The 21,301-nt window shown below is 42.2% G+C and overlaps 1 protein-coding gene across 5 annotated transcripts in view; it reads right to left on the minus strand.

The window, feature by feature from the left end:
* The window catches only part of dock4b (dedicator of cytokinesis 4b), a 278,704-nt gene that overhangs the window by 93,487 nt on the left and 163,916 nt on the right, over positions 1-21,301 (minus strand). For all 5 annotated transcript variants that reach the window (XM_060903185.1, XM_060903186.1, XM_060903184.1 and 2 more), the window contains 4 exons: positions 17,194-17,275; positions 16,804-16,974; positions 5,016-5,208; positions 3,094-3,221 (listed from right to left, as the gene is read on the minus strand). In XM_060903185.1, the coding sequence (XP_060759168.1) occupies positions 3,094-3,221; positions 5,016-5,208; positions 16,804-16,974; positions 17,194-17,275 (574 nt within the window). The remainder of the gene's footprint in view (positions 1-3,093; positions 3,222-5,015; positions 5,209-16,803; positions 16,975-17,193; positions 17,276-21,301) is intronic.

Genomic DNA, 21,301 nt, shown 5'->3' on the forward strand with positions numbered 1-21,301 from the left:
CCCCGTGTCCGCGTGGGTTTCCTCCGGGTGCTCCGGTTTCCCCCACAGTCCAAAGACATGCAGGTTAGGTTAACTGGTGACTCTAAATTGACCGTAGGTGTGAATGTGAGTGTGAATGGTTGTCTGTGTCTATGTGTCAGCCCTGTGATGACCTGGCGACTTGTCCAGGGTGTACCCCGCCTTTCGCCCGTAGTCAGCTGGGATAGGCTCCAGCTTGCCTGCGACCCTGTAGAACAGGATAAAGCGGCTAGAGATAATGGATGGATGTTATACTGCAGAGGTGTCAACCATGCAGCCTGTGGGTTCTAATGAGTTTAGAATGTCAGTAATAAACATTATAGACTGGATTTGAATTATAAGATTCGAGATGGCTCTTTCCATAAGAACTATTTTTAAAGGTTTCACAGCGATGGGGGTGAATACTTCTGCAATCCCATTTATGTGTTTTACGTGGAACTTTCAGATAAATATCGATAAATTAAGACATTTATTTGCATCTTTTGGCAAGTCTGACTTGACATCAGACGAAGTGTAATGTGGCCTAAGAGGACTTTGACCCTCCTGCTATACAGCTTTTCTAAGGCACTGTGGAAGGAAGTGTAGACATTATTCAAATGTTTCATTTCTTATTTTATTCTTCTCTATCCTTCACACACTAACTTTTGGTAATCCAAACACACCATGCTAATAAAGCAGTTAGAAGCTGAATGTGAATATTAAAGCAGGATGTAAACAGCAACTGTTTCCTGACAAGGTGATAATGAGGGAGTGAGAAAGAGCCAGATTGTAAAAGGGATTAGTGGAGGTGATGCCTCTCTTAAGAGTGGCCCGGTGGAGTGTGTGAAAGCTGTTTAACACTTACACACACACACAAACATATACACTGTTCATCTCCTGACAAACAACGGCGCCATCAGAGCGTCTTCAGGTCAGAGAGACCGTCTTGGCTTAAAGCTGGTACTGCAACGAATGACTATTTTGATAAGCAATTAATCTACTGGGGCGGCACGGTGGTGTAGTGGTTAGCGCTGTCGCCTCACAGCAAGAAGGTCCGGGTTCGAGCCCCGGGGCCGGCGAGGGCCTTTCTGTGTGGAGTTTGCATGTTCTCCCCGTGTCTGTGTGGTTTTCCTCCGGGTGCTCCGGTTTCCCCCACAGTCCAAAGACATGCAGGTTAGGTTAACTGGTGGCTCTAAATTGACCGTAGGTGTGAATGTGAGTGTGAATGGTTGTCTGTGTCTATGTGTCAGCCCTGTGATGACCTGGCGACTTGTCCAGGGTGTACCCCGCCTTTCGCTCGTAGTCAGCTGGGATAGGCTCCAGCTCGTCTGTGACCCTGTAGGACAGGATAAGCGGCTACAGATAATGGATGGATGGAATGCAATATTATTGATCTTTATCAGACAACCTGCTATGGTATGAGAAGATTATCATGTGTATATTTTTTGACCAAACCAGACACCCAAACTAACATAAGGTCACAGTATTCCATACAGATTTAACTTGTCCCGGATACTCATACAGTATCTTGTGTACATTAAAGCTAGACAGCCTTTCAATTTCATAAAATCGGTGAAATTTACAGTAGTTCCCTCTGAAATGTGGTCATTGTGATGTATGTTTATTTCTGTAACATCTCACAAAATATCAGGCCATTCTGTGGCTGGGAAGTTATTTAATTTGAGGGAATTCCCGAGCAAATAATGTGCATGAAATCACTCGCTTTGTGCAGTGAAGCAGACAGACGAAGTCCGTGTGCGCATGCGCAGGTTTACCTTTGTCTTCTTTTGGGTTTTACGGCAGCTGGCATCCACAGTGTTGCGTTACTGCCATCTACAGGTTTACCTTTGAGCGTGCACTGACAGTTACATCATTCTGTTGCTAAATGAACAGCTGATCAAACCGAGGTGCTCGCTGACCACCGATATTTATTAGTTTGGTTCTGCATTTCCTTCGCAACATAACGTCTTTTCTTCTCGCTTCCTGTTACTGTAATCAGTCTTTCACGTTTCATTCACACACTCTCATCCTCCATTGTTCTCTCCTGTTTCAAATTTGTATCCACAATGCCTTGCGTGAACGGGGAAAGCCCACCACGTGATGCATGACGTAGTATCTTGAATTGGGTCATGGTGAAGCAGGAAAAAATAGCTGAGAATTTAGGGCCACGTGGCCTTAAATTAATTAATTGTTCTTTTTTTTTTTTAAAAACTAATAAAATTGGAAGTCTGTGATTGGAATTCAGTAGCTTTTGGTCCATTAAACAACAATAATTGGGTGTCAGGGAAAATTCTTTTTATGACCTACACTTGGGGCGGCACGGTGGTGTAGTGGTTAGCGCTGTCGCCTCACAGCAAGAAGGTCCGGGTTCGAGCTGTGAATGTGAGTGTGAATGGCTGTCTGTGTCTATGTGTCAGCCCTGTGATGACCTGGCGACTTGTCCAGGGTGTACCCCGCCTTTCGCCCGTAGTCAGCTGGGATAGGCTCCAGCTTGCCTGCGACCCTGTAGGACAGAATAAAGCGGCTAGAGATAATGAGATGAGACCTACACTTGAAAAATCTGAAAGGCAGTCTAGCTTTAAGAATATGAAACAATATGGGGGCGCCATGGCTCAGTTGGATAAGGCGCCATACCATAAATCAGTTCGATTCTGACCCGAGGTCATTTCCTGATCCCTCCCCGTCTCTCTCTCCCGCTCATTTCCTGTCTCTACATTGTCCTATCCAATAAAGGTGAAAAAAGCCCAAAAAAAGAATATGAAACAATATGACGCTTATTGACACTACTGGATCGAAAAGATTTTTGAACCACTTAGAATTTAATTTATTCAAATAGCTTTACTACTTGTGGCATGAAGTAACCTCGTGTGTGCCACAGCGTTACATTTGTTGCCAACTAGTTTATTATCCAATTTTATCCATTTATCCAATCTGTCCCAAGTCTCACTTCACAGTAAATCACAGGATGTTCTGCACTCCTGTTTAAAGTCCTCACTCTTTCCTGACATTATCTAGACAGCCATGTTTCTCAGAGGTTGCATCACGCCGTCATCTCTCTCGGAGTGATTCAGGTCGTGGCAGAGGCTGCTGTCTCACCGTATCGTATCTCTTTATGATCGACAGCATGCTGGTGAGTATTTGGGCACACATCACCAGATCCCGCTGCTCCTGCATGTGAGTTTGTAACAAGCGCAAGACCACAGGGAGCAGGATACACCTCGATTCTGAAACACACACACACACACACACACATTAAAGGTGCCGTCAGTAATCTGGGAAGAATTTAGCTGGCGGTTTTGAAACTGAAAACAATACAGCCCCTCCTACTTTCAGTGTTCCCTTCAAAGCCATGACCCCAAAATACTAGAACTAGACTAGAACTCCTAAAGCTTAGTACACGAGGAGACCTTTCCATAATTGACAGACTAGCAGCAACATGTTCTTGTCCTGCCTGGTTGGATGCTGGTGTTCCATGTTATCTGAGGCATCAGAAAATATAATATTTTATTCTATCCACATTCACTGGGTATGAGCGATCGTGCGCTCTAATTGGCTACTCTACTACAAGGCTATCAGCTCATATACCATGAGTAGAGAAAAACAAAATGGCCGAGCGTATTGCTGAACCAACACGCTCGGCCATTTTGTATTTGACTTGACATCAGACTAAGAAATAAAAACTGTACAGACAAACGAAATAAAAGCTCTACTCGAAAACAAAACCCCCTAAAAATCCAAAAACAGCAACAAAATATGGAATAAAAGTAATTGAGGGAAAGAACGCATCTTTATTTTTTCAAGAATTATTATTATTATCGCATTTTTCACAAATTTCTCCTGTCATTTTGCCGGTTTGTTTACATTCTAAGCAGAAATTATTGTGTCGGACATTTTGGATAAAGTTTTAATTTATCGAATTTGCAAAAAATTAAAATAAAAATGCCCTGTTTCTCAAAATCCAGTGAATGTGGATAGAATAAAACAGTTATTCCACTCAATCTTGTCGTACGTGGCTTATAGCCAACTTGTGGGGTGTTCACACGGCACATATTTGCATCGATGCTGCACCGATGTATTTTGTTGCGATATATCTTACACCGGTGTAAATTTTGTGGAGCGTTCACACGTCACAAACCTGCTTACTAGAGAGAAGCGTGTTAACACCGGTGCGGCCCCACTTGCGGTCACACGGCAGTTTTTGCGACCGTGCTATACGATAGTAATGATGCGGAAATTAAATATGCGCATGCGTGAAAGTGTACTTCCTTTTCCCGGTTGTCATGGCATCACCAAGCGCCGGGAAAACAACGTGGATGAAGACACCAGTGTTGCCAGATACTGCTGACGTTTTCCAGCCCAAAATATGTTCAAATCCGCCAAAATGCACTTAAAACCGCCCAATCTGGCAACACTGGAAGATACGCAGTTCTGTTGTTGTTGATATTCGCCATTTTGGAAGCGCAAAATACCAGGATGCAAATTATGCAATGCCTGTATGTAATCAACTCTCCTCACGTGTAGCGAGTCTACCCCTGTAGCGTTCAGACGTCCCATTTTATATCGGTGCTGCCCCGCAAACTAGCATTTACTCCGGAGTAAATTTCTTAAACCACCTCCCGAGCAGGGTTAGATTTGCACCGGTTTAAGCAGCTTTCAGGGGCTACACCGGTATAACTTTGTACCATGTGAACGCTCTACCGGGGCAGCCCCGGTGCTACACCGGAGTAAAAGTTGCCGTGTGAACACCCCTTTGGATACTACGCACCTCATCAGCTATCAGCTCATGTACGACTCGATTTCGTGGAATAATTGTTAACTGTATTAATATACATCATTTATAGTTGTGTGAATGTGAGGCGAACTTCACCGAAGGGTTTCAGCTTCAAAATCACTGACCCCAGCTTTAAACACAGGCCAGTCTTACAACCAGTACTGCTCCAATCTAACAGACATGTACAAACCAGCAATGTCATAAGAACTGTGTGTGTGTGTGTGTGTGTGTGTGTGTGTGTGTGTACCTGGGTTTGTGTACAGCTGGCTTTCCACAGTTTTGGAAATGCACTGTAGTTTGACAGTCTCCAGAGGGCAGTCTGACTGTGAAGTGTCCGGCAGACTCCCCAGCGTGTCTCGCACAAACGAGGCCACCTCTCTGACAGTGAACAGCTTCAGCAGCTCCCCATAGACTGCAGGAAACGCCTGCAAAAACACCGCCTGCAGCCACACACACACGATAATTTACTTGCAAATATGCCATACAAAAATCAAAACAGATCATGAAAATGTTTTTCACTTTTAATAAACTTTTGTGAACATTTCACGGACAATAAAATATGACAAAAAGTTTCCTTTGAGAAAAACGATTAAAAAATGACTGCATTCTGCTTACATCATCAATCGGCACAAGCTGGGAAAATGATATTGCATAAACAGATAAATTGTTTGGAGTGAGTTTGAGGTAATAAGTATATTTTTTCTGTCCATTAGCGCGTTTCAACATGAGCAATACTGTAGCTGTCCTGTGAGTTTTGCACTGTTAGCTCATCCGGCTGACAGGTGATGAGCTCATACCATCCTGTGTTGTCCGTCGTCTATCTGGCATCGTCCACATTTCACGAAAATTGCTTCTTCTGTCTCAGTTCTTCACTGATTTTTATTCTTTTTGGCAGGAAGGTAGGTCTGCCTGGGGTGCATATAGCTTCTACCCAAATTTGCATAACTGCAGTTAATAATGAAGATATGGAGTAATTAAGCCCTAACGAGCAGTTTCCACACAAATCGCTTCTTCTCCCTCAATTCTTCACTGATTTTGATTCTTTCTGGCATGAAGGTAGGGGTACCTAGGGTGCATTTAACTTCTACCCAGATCTGCTTAATTACAATTATTAATGAAGTTATGGACTAATTAAGCCTTAATGAGCAGTTCAACAAAAATCGCTTCTTCTCGGTGAATTCCTCACCATTTTGGATTCTTTCTGGCAAATAGGTCGGTATTCCTAGGGTGCATATAGCTTCTATATATAGCTTGTATATAGTGTATATACACTACCATTCAAAAGTTTGGGGTCACTTTGAAATGTCCTTATTTTTGAAAGAAAAGCACTGTTCTTTTCAATGAAGATCACTTTAAACTAATCAGAAATGCACTCTATACATTGCTAATGTGGTAAATGACTATTCTAGCTGCAAATGTCTGGTTTTTGGTGCAATATCTCCATAGGTGTATAGAGGCCCATTTCCAGCAACTCTCACTCCAGTGTTCTAATGGTACAATGTGTTTGCTCATTGCCTCAGAAGGCTAATGGATGATTAGAAAACCCTTGTACAATCATGTTAGCACAGCTGAAAACAGTTGAGCTCTTTAGAGAAGCTATAAAACTGACCTTCCTTTGAGCAGATTGAGTTTCTGGAGCATCACATTTGTGGGGTCGATTAAATGCTCAAAATGGCCAGAAAAATGTCTTGACTATATTTTCTATTCATTTTACAACTTATGGTGGTGAATAAAAGTGTGATTTTTCATGGAAAACACAAAATTGCCTGGGTGACCCCAAACTTTTGAACGGTAGTGTAGCTTGCAATGTTTACTGTGCAAGGTGGCCCACTTTAGATCGTTCCTTCTGGACTAGACGGGGCCGGAGTGAGCTACGCTGTCACTGACGGTCTCGTTCTATACTGTCCTCTACTGACAGCCTTTAAATGCGCAGCACAACAACAGTCACTCTGAAATTTTAATAAAACATTTTTAATCATTTTTAACAAAGACCTGCTGAAACGCAGTGATCAGCTACCTTTGGTCACAATGGCACTAAACTGGGTGCTGGTGAACTCGTCGCAGTGTGCTTTCAAAGATCTCATCACACAGCCTAAGAATTCTTTTACCATGTGCCATTTTTTGGACGTGAACACAAAATTAAGGCAGAAAATCGTACAGTAGGATTCCATTTCAGTCAGACTGACAGGTGGAGATCTGTGCCAGGCCACAGAGGACTGAGATCAGACCTCTGACCAGGCCAGTTAAATGACATCGATCTTCATTTTCCTTACACATTCCTTGGTTCAATAGGCTGTGTCTTTTGGATAACTGCCATGTTGAAACCTAAAATGACTCTTGTGCTTTCCAACAGGAGGCAGCATGAGCCAAATTCCCTGCTCTTATGAAAACGCCCCTGTCACAGCAAAGAAAAACAGTTCCGAAGCAAGACGCTGCCAACTCGAAGCCTCAGTGCAGGTATGCATTGTGGTGTTTGGGTGATAAGCAGCATTGCCATTGAGCCAATCTTTTGTGATCAAGCCCAAGACATTTTCCTACATACATTCCGGATGTTAGTTATTTCCCAAATACAAACAGCTTGGATTTTCTATTATTTTTTCATGAGTAATGAAATGGTCATAATATTCAGTGCGTGTCCACTTACTGCCATAAATTCTTGGAGCTCATTTAAGGTTACCACTAGCCTCTGACCAGCTCCCCGGATGACCTTTCTCATTCTACTACCATCAAAATCCATTTCTTAATGTTGGTCTTTACAGTGTTCAGTGATATATTAACTGCTATTGACGTTCTTTTATATCCATCTGCTGATCTGTGCAGTTTAGAAATACGAACCCATAAATCTTTAGATGCTTCTTTGTAGGACACAGTTATTTCGGCATTATTCAACAAAGAACCTGTCAGGTGGGGGGAAAAAAGATGGAGGCAGCACATTTTAGTTAGGCCCTATAGAGCCAGAATCACATTGATTTATGAGATATGAAACACTGGCCCAATCCATGTTCCTCCTTTTGCCCTACCCATTGGTTTTACACATTCCCATGTAGGTATTGGTCATCTAGCCCTCCAGCTGGCTCTTGAAAAGGGGTGTTTTCAGACGCAGACTCCAAACGAAGTGGTCGAAGAAAATTCCCAGAATACTTTGTGAACTGACACAGTGTAACATCCATCCATTATCTGTAACTGCTTATCCTGTGCAGGGTCACGGGCAAGCTGGATCCTATCCCAGCTGACTACCGGTATGGGTGAAAGGCAGGGTACACCCTGGACAAGTCGCCAGGTCATCGCAGGGCTGACACATAGAGACAAACAACAATTCACACTCACATTCACACCTACGGTCAATTTAGAGTCACCAGTTAACCTAACCTGCATGCCTTTGGACTGTGGGGGAAACCGGAGCACCCAGAGGAAACCCACGCAGACACGGGGAGAACATGCAAACTCCACACAGAAAGGTCCTCGCCGGCCACAGAGCTCAAACCCAGAACCTTCTTGCTGTGTGGCGACAGCGCTAACCACTACACCACCGTACTGCCCCTGAGGCTTCCGCAGCAGCCCTTCTACTCGTTGCGGCTTAAGGCCCAACAGGACCTTTTTCCCTTTCGTGGCAGTGTAATATGAAACATGCAACACATACCAGTACAGAGGAAAAAAAAACTCTTAAATGTAGTATGTCTTGGGGAAAAAAAGCATGCAAAAGTGTTTAAATCCACTGGAATATCTTAGTTTAATGTAGATACAAAGGAATATGTAATCAAAGTATTTCAGAAAAATTGCTTTTCACAATGTCTGTAGTACTTGATGTAAAACGATTTATGAGTGACAGCAGAATTATTCATTTCCATGTTGTGTGTATGAAGCTTGATTAATGATCCAGCAGCGAATTTTTCTGCACTTCTCCGCTCATCTGATATCAGCGCAGGACTCCACTGAAATAGCTGGTGTGTAAACAAGCTTACTGGTTATTGTCAGTCGATTCCTATGTGCCGGTATTGTGGAAACCTGTCTGGAATCCCTCCTTTATTTGGTTTATAAATGATTTCAAATGATCTCTCTCATCACTTACAAAAATGTGCTCTTGGAAAACAGCAAGACAGATTTGTGAGGATATATCTTTTTCCTTGTTTTGATTTATGCCCCTTATTTTTAAAGTCTTTGGTCCTCTTTGGTTTTTTTTTCTTCCTTATCTATTCCTAGAGATTTAGAAATGACTGTTTTTTACATACACACACACACACATACATACATACACATATATATATATATATATATATATATATATATATATATATATATATATATATATATAAATTCTGTATTTATGATGATAATGCTTAAATTGTTTTATAGAATATTTGTGGAATCTCTACAAGTTCTTTTATGTTCTTTAATGTTTGTTCAATAAAAATCAAAGAAAAACAAGTGTTGCCAGACAAAACAAACCTCGCCCAGTCACACTTATGATGAATATGAAGGAAGATATCGCGAAAAAATCTATTTTGACCTTTTTGGTGACCTTGACCTTCATTTTGACCTTGTGTGTGAACATACTTGGCCAGTAAGCATGGTTCTGATTCTCATTCGCACACTGTACTGCTCTCAGCCAATCAGAGCACACCATACTGCTCTCAGCCAATCAGAACACATCTGAATGAATATGAAGGAAGATATTGCGAAAAAATGATTTTGATCTTTTTGGTGACCTTGACCTTGACCAGATGACCCTCAAAATGTTGGAGGTTCTATTGTTGAGACCAATGCCTCTCTATCCTGAAAGTTTCATGAAGATTGGTCTTGCCGTTTTCCCATAATATCATTAAGAAAAGAAACAAAGAAATAAACAAAGAAACCCTACCGAAAACAATACCTCGCCCCTGGTGGACTCCGTCCCGGGCGAGGTAATAATTAGGATGCAGTGCTGCAGCTATTGTTCTTTTACGTGTTTCTTCTTCTTCTTATATTTATTATTCCTACGCAAATTTCGATTTCGAATAACTCAATAACCGTATGTCGCACACAGACAAACAATATATCAAAACGTGCAGCTCGATCGGACTCACTATGCTATTACTTTTCTCTACAGAATACGATTTTTTCGCGACGTAGTCGCGAAAAAAATCGCCCAAAAAAACCCCCATTCATTTCTATGGAATTAATTGAAAAAAAAAAAAAGCACTTTTTCAAACATCCGCTGCTCTGGCATGCTTTCACCTAGAGACGTGATTCAAACTCTAAAACGTAGGAAAACTTCTCCTCTGTGGATCTGGCATTCAACTTTTCTGCTAGGTTCTACACTTTCGGATCAGTACCGGCTCAAACGCCATGTGGGTTCCGGGAGAAAATCCGGCTTTTGAATGGGTGTCTATTGCGTTACACACCAGTGGAGCTCGTTTACTTGGAGTGTAGAGAGCTTGAAAAAATAGCTCAAACTTTCTCGCTTAAACTGTGGTTTCAGCCACAAATTTCACTCTACAGACATAAATGTCTCAAAATTAGTAGTAAAACTTGTCCTGATTCACACAATGTGTCTACCTAAACGATAGGATTTACAGTTTTTGAATGAGAAGCCTCAAACTGAGGAGAGTGCAGCCGAGAGGCCTCATTGACACCCATTATAAACGTGACAGAAAAGTCACTCATTTTTAACTCGCTCTAGTGTCCTCATTTTTAACACTACAGACAAAAAAATTACATCAGTGTATTCAGGAGACCCTTCTAGCGCTCACTGTGAAAGAATTTTGTGAGTAGCTGCTTTCGTTTTCGAGTTATTTGTTGTTGTTCGAGGCCTGCTCCTGAGCAAAAAACAGCAGAAAACTGACAAAATCTTGTGTGTCTTAACGCTCCCGCTCAGGCCCGTCGCCATGCCAACTGGGGCCAGTGAGGTCGCAGAGAGGGGGGGGCTGCTGTCTCAAGCACACACATAAATCATGGCATTGTAGCTTCATAGCAGGTCACACATTCACGGCCAGCGAACATGCGTGACCGAATTGCTTCGCGCACTGCATCCTCTCACAATTTCCCCCGGGGAATTGTCCGGTCTAGTGATAATTATTACCTCGTCACTGGTATATTGTGACATCCGTATGCTACTGATGATGTAACAAGTGCTGTGTCACAATTCTGTCACAATAAAACAACAACTTTCACTTTTAAAGTGGTCAGCATGTTGTGTCAATCAAATGGTGATAACCCTCCAAAAATCCATTTTAATTCCAGTTTGTAATGCGACAAAACAGGTCATACACCAAGGGGGATGAATACTTTTGCAAGGCACTGTAATTCAGTCCAGAGGTATTCTTCATGTGAAATTTGGTGATGACTGACTGAAAACTGAGGGACAAATTGCGTCCTGTAAAACGTTAGGAGAAGAAGAAGAAGAAGTAGAAAAATAAAGTAGAAAGATCCTGAGAGAGTAACAATTTGCACCAGTGCTGCTAGCGCAAATTAATAAATGGTGAAAAGAAAAAGGACAAAAAAAAAAAAGTGTGTGCATATGCCCATCAGCAAGTCAAATCCATCTTAGCAGCAAAACAGGAATGAAATACACTACCGTTCAAAAGTTTGGGGTCACTTTGAAATGTCCTTATTTTTGAAAGAAAAGCACTGTTCTTTTCAATGAAGATCACTTTAAACTAATCAGAAATGCACTCTATACATTGCTAATGTGGTAAATGACTATTCTAGCTGCAAATGTCTGGTTTTTGGTGCAATATCTACATAGGTGTACCGTATAGAGGCCCATCTCCAGCAACTCTCACTCCAGTGTTCTAATGGTACAATGTGTTTGCTCATTGCCTCAGAAGGCTAATGGATGATTAGAAAACCCTTGTACAATCATGTTAGCACAGCTGAAAACAGTTGAGCTCTTTAGAGAAGCTATAAAACTGACCTTCCTTTGAGCAGATTGAGTTTCTGGAGCATCACATTTGTGGGGTCGATTAAATGCTCAAAATGGCCAGAAAAATGTCTCGACTATATTTTCTATTCATTTTACAACTTATGGTGGGAAATAAAAGTGTGACTTTTCATGGAAAACACAAAATTGCCTGGGTGACCCCAAACTTTTGAACGGTAGTGTAGATGAGAGAATTTTTTATTTGGTTCTCGATAGAGAGAGAACGCAGAAAGAATAAAACAGTCATGTCTAGTTTCATAAGGATGCTTAGGTTTCTCTTCATTTCCCATCACTTTCTGTCACTGCATCTCTTCTTACCAGATATACTTCGATTTTTCTCGGCTTTTGTGTTGCGCTCTGTGCTGCTTTCTCACTCCATGTGATTATATCTATTAGAATGGCTTTATCTGTGTTAATCTTTTCACACAAACACAATGCAGATGTTGTGAATGTGGACTGTGAGGGAGTAACGCTGCACCAAACACTCTACTGTTCACAGCTGAAAGTTTAATCCGAGCTCATTCACGGGTGTCTTCAGCTGCTTTGCCTCAGCCTAGAGAGAGCCATTGTGCTCAGACTCCTCCTCAATCACACTATAAGGGATGAATTATCTCCCTCCTCAAGGGCACGGCTTTCATAGAAATTCAATTAAGGACATTGGATAAAAAATAAAAGTTTAAAAAGACAGTAAATTTCTCTCTAAAGAAAGCTGTTCAGCTCCGTTATAGCGCTTAATGTCTGACAAACGTAAATAGTTGCATTGTTGATGACAGTGAACAAGCAGGCTGTGTGCATTCTGTCTTTAAGGATAAACAACTGATCAGGGATTATTATTATTAACAATTACAACTTCTTTTTTAAATTCTTTTTTCCTTCTTTTTCCCTATAGCCAGCAAAGGCACCATCCATCCATGCATTATCCGTAACCGCTTATCCTGTACAGGGTCGCGGGCGAGCTGGAGCCAATCCCAGGTGAGTATGGGCGAGAGGCGGGGTACACCCTGGATAAATCACCAGGTCATCGCAGGGCTGACACAAAGGTGGGGTTTACATTAGACCGTATCAGCGGATCATCAGATTAACGTTTTTAAAACGATTAGTGTGCACACAGCAACACCAATACACGATTCGCGTGCACACAGCAAAGCCAATACACGGATACGCTCGGCTCCGCAGGCATCCTGCGCTCCAAATCACTCCGTCCTGAACAGAGAGTGCCCTCTGGAGGGTCCGCACTCCGGCCCTGCGCAGCTCACAGAGCGCGCGAGTGAAGTGAACAAGCTGTGATTCGGGACTGAGCCGCTGTGTGTGTGATCCCAGCGCATATCACTTACCACTTGCAAGTGGAAGGATGGCAAGCCTAAAGACAATCATAACTACACAATGGGCAGTATTTGCATCAGTATTTGCAGTATTTTCATACTTTTATACTCTTTAATGAAAGGTGATACAAGGCGGAAGTCCGCGCCGTTTTTCAGCAGTCGCGTCACATGCCCAACGCCAGCGAATCAGGAAGGTGGATGTCACAGTGACGTTGTCCAATGACGACGCCAGCTAGAGCTCAGCACAGCGTATCCGCGTATTCTCAATGTTTACACAGCACCGGACCAGACACGATCTAGATTGAATACGTGGACCCTGGCGGATTCCCGTTTCCCGGCGTTTCCAGGCGTTTTAATGTAAACGGACAGTGCATCCGCGAAGAAAACGAGACAGATACAGTCTAATGTAAACTTGGCCAAAGAGACACACAACCATTCACACTCACATTCACACCTACGGTCAATTTAGAGTCACCAGTTAACCTAACCTGCATGTCTTTGGACTGTGGGGGAAACCGGAGCACCTGGAGGAAACCCACGCAGACACGGGGAGAACATGCAAACTCCACACAGAAAGGCCCCCAGCGGCCACTAGGCTCAAACCCGGAACCCTCTTGCTAACCACTACACTGCCAATCAAGCTTTAAAGAATAGACTTTGACAGATCTCCTTTAAAACAATATGGAGCTGTTTGATTTCGGTTCCTTTCGAGTCTCGGCTTGGCTGTGAGCCTGCAGAGATCATGCTGGGGAAAGAGCTAGTGGTACATGCACCATCTTCCTAAAGAACCTGGAACCTTCTCACTGCCAACTGCAACTGATACTGCAAAGTGCACAAAAAAGAAGATAAAATACCAATTATAAAAAGCAGACCTGCCTAACCTGAAGAGGAATAACGTGTAATCCTGTTGAAGTGCGACATTCAGTCGACATTTTTCACTTTTCAACTACTGCTGCTCAAATTATTTGAACACATTTGCCTTGTAATGTTAAAAATCTAACACGTCACAAATAATTGACACTTCTTTGTTGGCTTCATGAATTCTTGGGTTTCGGTCACGTGACTTGGTGGTTTTACTGGAAGTAAACAGCTGGTGGTCTAGCAAACCAAAACGGCTGCCATAGTGCAAACAACGAGCAATAACTCAGAGTACGCTCGTAATCTAGAAGCCACTGCTGGCTTTAGATATATTCAGAAGATTGCTATGTGCAATGGAATCGATCCCTACGGTCTGGAAAAGAAGAATTTGTCATAGGATCTTGAAAACTACCCTTCAGTCAAGTTCCCCGACATCTCGAACTATCTGGTGTTGCAGACGTCCTTCTACACCGCAAAACAGATGAAAGCGTGGAAGAGTATGGAGGCTTACAACTATTTTGTATGTGGCTGGGTAAAGGACCTCGGTATCAAGTCGCTGCCGAATGAATCCTGTATTGTTTTTGCCCGTGTGGGTTTTTTTTTAAGCTTTTCATTTGCTTGTTTACAACAAAGTGCTGCAAGTTGAAGTGCAAACAACCAACAGTTGGCTTGATTCTCACTTGTGTTGGCTCTTATCTCTCAGCTAAATCATTCACAAAGATCATCAGAAACTCCTTTAAAGACCTGGATCTTAGTTAAACAAGACGGAGAAGTGATCACGGCGGATTGTAACTGTATGGCTGGGTAAGAATTTTGTCGCGACCTTCATGCATATGGACTTCATGAGGAGTAAACAAAGAAACATCTGGGGATTTTAGCGCTTCGTGATAGGGGTCGACCGATAATCGGCCTGGCCGATATATCGGGCCGATATTCTGCATTTTTAGGGTTATCGGTATCGGCCATAATTTCCACCGATATGCCGATAACATGCCTTTTTGCAGCCATTTCGTTCCTAACGCGACTGTCACTGCACGTCCTTTCCTGCACTCGCCTCTCTGAGTTCAAGAACACGGTCCCGCCCACCACAACATCTGATTTGTTTGGCACAAGAGATATAGCCAATCGACACGCGCAGCTAAACACTCTGAACTGTTTCAAGGCGCCCGTATCAAGGTAAGGACACGCTGCTTTTCCCGCAATAAGTCACAAACACACAAGTCGCAAAAGCACAACATCATTATATGTTTACATTCTTCATCTACTACTCGTTAAAATTGTCCATTTGCATCTGTGTAGCCAGGTAAACTTAGCTTACGGAAGGAAGCACTTGAATTAGCCTACAACCAACTAGTCTCGCTGAAACAGCATAACGTAGGCTGCAGTCATTTTTAAATCCCCGTCTGGAAACGTTGTGAATGTGTCAGTAGTTCTACTCGAACAGTAGAATGACAGCCATACAGAGAGGTGGTCAAGGGGAGACGAAATAAAACGTAGTGTTTGTGCTCTGTAGGCTAGCGCAAGCCTACTGGCTATTTGTTATGGTGATGAGTAAACTTCATGACGTGACTCGTGCTCAAAAAGCGCATTGCACTTGTATATGTTAGGTAACTTTATAAAGCGCTATTTGAACATTTAAACAAGCCAGGTGTGACTAGTATTTATAATTCTTGCGCAAGTGATTCTCCTCGCTAGCGCTTCTGATTCGGAAAGCGATATACTCTTAAAGGAGCAGCCACTCCTAATAGGGAGTGATAGCCTACTTTGCTGTATGTTTGATTTTACTTTTTAAAAAATGCTGCAGGCAGCTCCCTACACTTGATTTGTTATTTAAAAACTACTTGAAGTTGGTAAGTCTTACTTAGTTCTTAGTGTAAAAGAATCCAGAGTGTATTTTCATTTATTTTCCACTGAAAATGGTGAGCTGTAATATAGTAGGGAGTGATTTTATTTTTTTTATTGGTGAATATTTATTTTATTTCTCATTTTATTCTAAGTAATGTTTGACTTTATTGTACAAATGCTGCTGGCATCTCCCTGCACAAAATTTCATGTTCAATTTTACAATTAAACATACATTTCATGGATATGAAGGTCTGTGTCAGTGTGTGCTATGTTTAATTTCATGTGAATTATAATGTTTACATTTATCGGTTGCACATATCGGTTATCGGCATCCCAATTCCATAATAATCGGTATCGGTATCGGCCCTGAAAAAAACATATCGGTCGATCCCTACTTCGTGATTTAAAAAAGTACCGTAAAATAACGACACATAGCAAGAAAAGTACTTGGAAAACACTAAGGACGTAGCTGAGAGAGAGATACAAACCTTTCACCAATTGATCACTGCAAACTCGAGCATGCTTCGACTCGGCTCCCTTCGATTTCAGTGAGAGGTTCAAAAGCCACCTTTCTCGACGTCTTTTTGTGAAATCCTGTGTTCATTCACCCTTTTTTATTAGTTCACGGAGAACCCTGAAGAAACTTTTATCAGTTTCATGGTTTGATCGATTCGAACAACCTAAAACAACGCAAGCGTAAGGCATTTTTCATGCGAGCGACACACCTTCTCCGTACAAACACTTTGTCAATTGAGCTTTGGTAGACCACCAGCTAAAGTTTTGAATAACTAATGAGGTGGATGTGACGTCACGTGAAACCCAGAAATTTCTGGCCTTGATCCTTTTTCAATGAAAAAACAAAATGTGCTGTTTTTGAACATCCCTAATAAAAGGAGTCAATTGATATTAACTAGTTAGTTGTCCAATTTTCTAATAGTCCTGCGATAGACTGGCGATCTGCCCAGGGTGTACCCCGTCTCTCGCACAAAGTCAGCTGGGATTGGCTCCAGCTTCCACTGAGACCCTGATGGATAAATGGTATAGACAATGGATGGATGGATGGATGGATGGATGCATGGATGTTCATATCATTTGCAGTGCACTGGCCTCACCTGTGTGTGCGTGATGGGGCCAGACCCTTTACTCTCCTGTGACAAGAAGAAGCGAATGGACATGAAGAGTTCGTGCATACAGCAGCGAAACTCTTCCTCGTTCTGGCCTCCTGTGGCGAGTGCAAACAGCCTCCGAGATTGGATGATGTACTTAAAGATGTACTCTGTCGCCTGCAAAAATGGCATCAATCATCTGATTAAACTGCTATACAATAAGAGAATGTGCTTAGTGCTCCAATTACACATGCAAGAAAGTATATCACAGTTTTCCAGAGAATGTCCAGAGAAAAACAGGAGCGCCACTGTTATTAAAGAAGGGAATACAAACTTTAATGTTACAGTATTACAGGAAAGCACTCAAAGCGAAAACAAAATTGCATAAGCTCCTACCTTGAGCACTCGCTGGATGTGGTCCTGGTGTTCGGCGTCAACGATGCGGTCCACGTACCATTTCAGTACCTTAATCAGATCCCTAAAGGCGAGACATCATGATGTCATGATCAGTAAGTAACACAATTTCCGAGTCATGCTGTCATTGTTACTATGCTGATAGAGATGGAACAGAATTGTGAGAAATAACTGCAACCTGAACTTATCAGCTTTCTGACTTGCCATTTAAGATCATGGAATAAACAGAATAAATGTCACGAGGAGACAGTCAGTGCTTTCCATTCTCCTTTTCTTATCTCATCTCATCATCTCTAGCCGCTTTATCCTGTTCTACAGGGTCGCAAGCAAGCTGGAGCCTATCCCAGCTGACTACGGGCGAAAGGCGGGGTACACCCTGGACAAGTCGCCAGGTCATCACAGGGCTGACACATAGACACAGACAACCATTCACACCTACAGTCAATTTAGAGTCACCAGTTAACCTAACCTGCATGTCTTTGGACTGTGGGGGAAACCGGAGCACCCGGAGGAAACCCACGCGGACAACATGCAAATTCCGCACAGAAAGGCCCTCACCGGCAATGGGGCTCGAACCCAGAACCTTCTTGCTGTGAGGCGACAGCACTAACCACTACACCACTGTGCCACCCCTCCTTTTCTCAGCTCCAGAAAACAAATGGAAACCAGTTCACCTGAAAACACTCAAAGTTTGACTTCTCTTCTGCAAGCAAGAAGTAAGTGTGTGTGTGTGTGTGTGTGTGTGTTATATAATTTGTTGTATAACGTAAGAGACTGTGTAGGCGTGTGCTCCTGATAAATCCATCACTAAAACAGAATGCTCGTGATGAAACCTTTATGAAGCACTGTGTAGCTGAGGAGGGCAGGAGAAGTTGGAAGAATGATAGATAAGCGAGTTGAGGAAACATCTGCCATCGGGGCAGGAAAAGAATGTGTGTGTGAACAGTGTGCTTGCGTAAGTGTGTGTGCATGTGAACCCTGCATCAGTGATCACTGTGCGTGTCTGATTCAGGAACTGACACGAATATTGGAATATCGGGAAGTGAAAACAATCAAGCTGGACAAGACAATTTAAAAAATAAATATTATACATACAGGACACTTTTTCCATGGAATAAAACCATGTGTTCTATTCCCTTCTAGTGGGTTTCATTCATTTGGTTTGATAGCATGCAATATTGTTAGCATATCACTTATGTTACATGTATTACACCACTCTACCCAATGAAGAATAAGTGTTGAATATTTTTACAGTATTGCATGTTGTCAAGACAACATGACATCACATGTCTGAGACATAAAACTTCCACGCTAGCACGTGACTGTGACAATCTGTAAACAAACATGGTCGCCAGGTTTGCTGCGTTAAAAGCGGAAGATTTTGAGAGAATTTTGGCTTCCGGGTCGCTCCGTTGTGTGTCGTTGTCAGTGTTGATTTTAAAAGTAACTAAGTAAATTACACAGGGAAAATAATAATAATAATAATAATAATAATAATAATATTATTATTATTATTCAGCTTGACTGTGCTAGCATTGGCCTTCACTAATACAACACCAGCTGGAAGGTAACCGGACTGCTGCACCAACAGCACCAAGTCGCAGCAAAGCTAGCGTTGGCCTTTGCTAACACTCCTGCTCAATGCTACACTGGCTGGAAGGTAACTGGACTGTTGCGCTAACAGCACTGAGTCACGGCTAAGCTAGCGTCAGCTTTTGCTAACATTCCTGCTCAATGCTACTGTACACCGGCTAGAAGGTAACTAGACTGTTGCGCTAACAGCACTGAGTCGCGGGTAAGCTAGCGTTGGCCTCTGCTAACACACCTGCTACACTGGCTGGAAGGTAACTGGTCTGCTGCGCTAACAGCACCAAGTCGTGGCAAATCTAGTGTTGGCCTTCGCTAACACTACTGCTCAATGCTACACCGGCTAGAAGGTAACTGGTCCGCCGTGCTAACAGCACTGAGTTACGGGTAAGCTTGCATTGGCCTTCGAGAATGCTGATACGAAGAAAGTGTGTATGTATAATAATAATAATAATAAAATGGCTTTTTTCCATGGTCTAGCAGATATATTCCATTCAGCTAGTATGATACTGAACTGGTCTTTGACTCGTTCAATATCATGCTAGCTGAATGGAATATATCTGATATACAGTGCCTTGCAAAAGTATTCATACCCCTTGAACTTTTTCACATTTTTCCACCTTACAACCACAAACTTACTGTAAAAGTTTTTTATTGACATTTTATGTGATAGACCAACACAGAGTAGCACATAATTGTGAAGTGAAACGAAAATGATAAATAGTCTTCAAAATTTTAAACAAATAAAAATCTGAAAAATGTGATGTGCATTAGTATTCAGCCCCCCTGCATCAATACTTTGTAGAGCCACCTTTTGCTGCAATTACAGCTGCAAGTCTTTTGTGGTATGTCTCTACCAGCTTTGCACATCTAGACACTGAAATTTTTGCCCATTCTTCTTGCAAAATAGCTCAAGCTCAGCCAGATCGGATGGAGAGCGTCTGTGAACAGCAATTTTCAAGTCTTGCCACAGATGCTCAATGGGATTTAGGTCTGGACTTTGACTGGGCCATTCTAACACATGAATATTCTTTGATCTAAACCATTCCATTGTAGCTCTGGCCGTATGTTTAGGGTCATTGTCTTGCTGGAAGGTGAATCTCCTTCCCAGTCTCAAGTCTTTTGCAGCCTCCAACAGGTTTTCTTCCAGGATTGCCCTGTATTTAGCTCCATCCATCTTCCCATCAACTCTGACCAGCTTCCCTGTCCCTGATGAAGAAAAGTATCCCTATAGCATGATGCTGCCACCACCATGTTTCACAGTGGGGATGGTGTGTGCAGGGTGATGAGCAGTGTTAGTTTTCGGCCACACATAGCACTTTGCATTTAGGCCAAAAAGTTCAACTTTGGTCTCATCTGACCAAAGCACCTTCTTCCACATGTTTGCCGTGTCCCCTACATTTCTTATGCCTGTCTTTCAACAATGGCTTTCTTCTTGCCACTCTTCCAAAAAGGCCAGATTTGTGGAGTGTATGACTTATAGTTGTCCTGTGCACAGATTCTCCCACCTGAGCTGTGGATTTCTGCAGCTCCTCCAGAGTGATCATGGGCCTCTTGGCTGTTTCTATGACCAGTGCTCTCCTTGCTCGCTCTGTCAGTTTAGGTGGACGGCCATGTCTTGGTAGGTTTGCAGTTGTGCCATACTTTTTCCATTTTTGAATGATGGATTGAACAGTGCTTCTTGAGATGTTCAGAGTTTGGGATATTTTTTTATAACCTAACCCTGCTTTAAACTTCTCCAGAACTTTATCCCTGACACCTGTCTGGTGAGTTCTTTGGTCTTCATGATGCTGTTTCTTCTTCAGTGTTCTCTAACAAACCACTGAGGCCTTCACAGAACAAGTGTATTTACACTGAGAGTAAATTACACACAGTAGGACTCTATTAACAAATTAGATGACTTCTGAAGGCAGTTGATTGCACTGGATTGTATTTAGAGGTATCAGAGGACAGGGGGCTGAATACTAATGCACACCACATTTTTCAGATTTTTATTTGTTTAAAATTTTGAAGACCATTTATATATTTATATAAAATATATCATTTTCGTTTCACTTCGCAATTATGTGCTACTCTGTGTTGGTCTATCACATAAAATCTCAATAAAAAAACTTTTAAGTTCGTGGTTGTAAGGTGGAAAATTGTGAAAAAGTTCAAGGGGTATGAATACTTTTGCAAGCAACTGTACCACTCAACGCCAACCAATATTATTTAAATAATGAATGTTTAATTAATTTCCTAAACTTTACACAAGTCCGTACCAAAGATAAAATTAACACCACAGCAAGATCTTGTAGAAATGTGTGTCTGAGTTGCGATTGTCAGTTTAAACTATACCGATTAAACATTAATCCTCAGTTTGGACATACTCACACTGTTAGTTTCTGAGGCTAAAAATCCTGCACTGACAGACAAACCAAAGCGAGTGGGTAGATAACACTCATGTTAAGTCCAAGTATAAAGACTTCACCATGTATCAGTGTCTGTGATGTGCTTCCGTACC

Source organism: Neoarius graeffei, chromosome 21 (genome assembly GCF_027579695.1).
Source record: "Neoarius graeffei isolate fNeoGra1 chromosome 21, fNeoGra1.pri, whole genome shotgun sequence".
In the NCBI taxonomy this organism is placed as follows: Eukaryota; Metazoa; Chordata; class Actinopteri; order Siluriformes; family Ariidae; genus Neoarius; species Neoarius graeffei.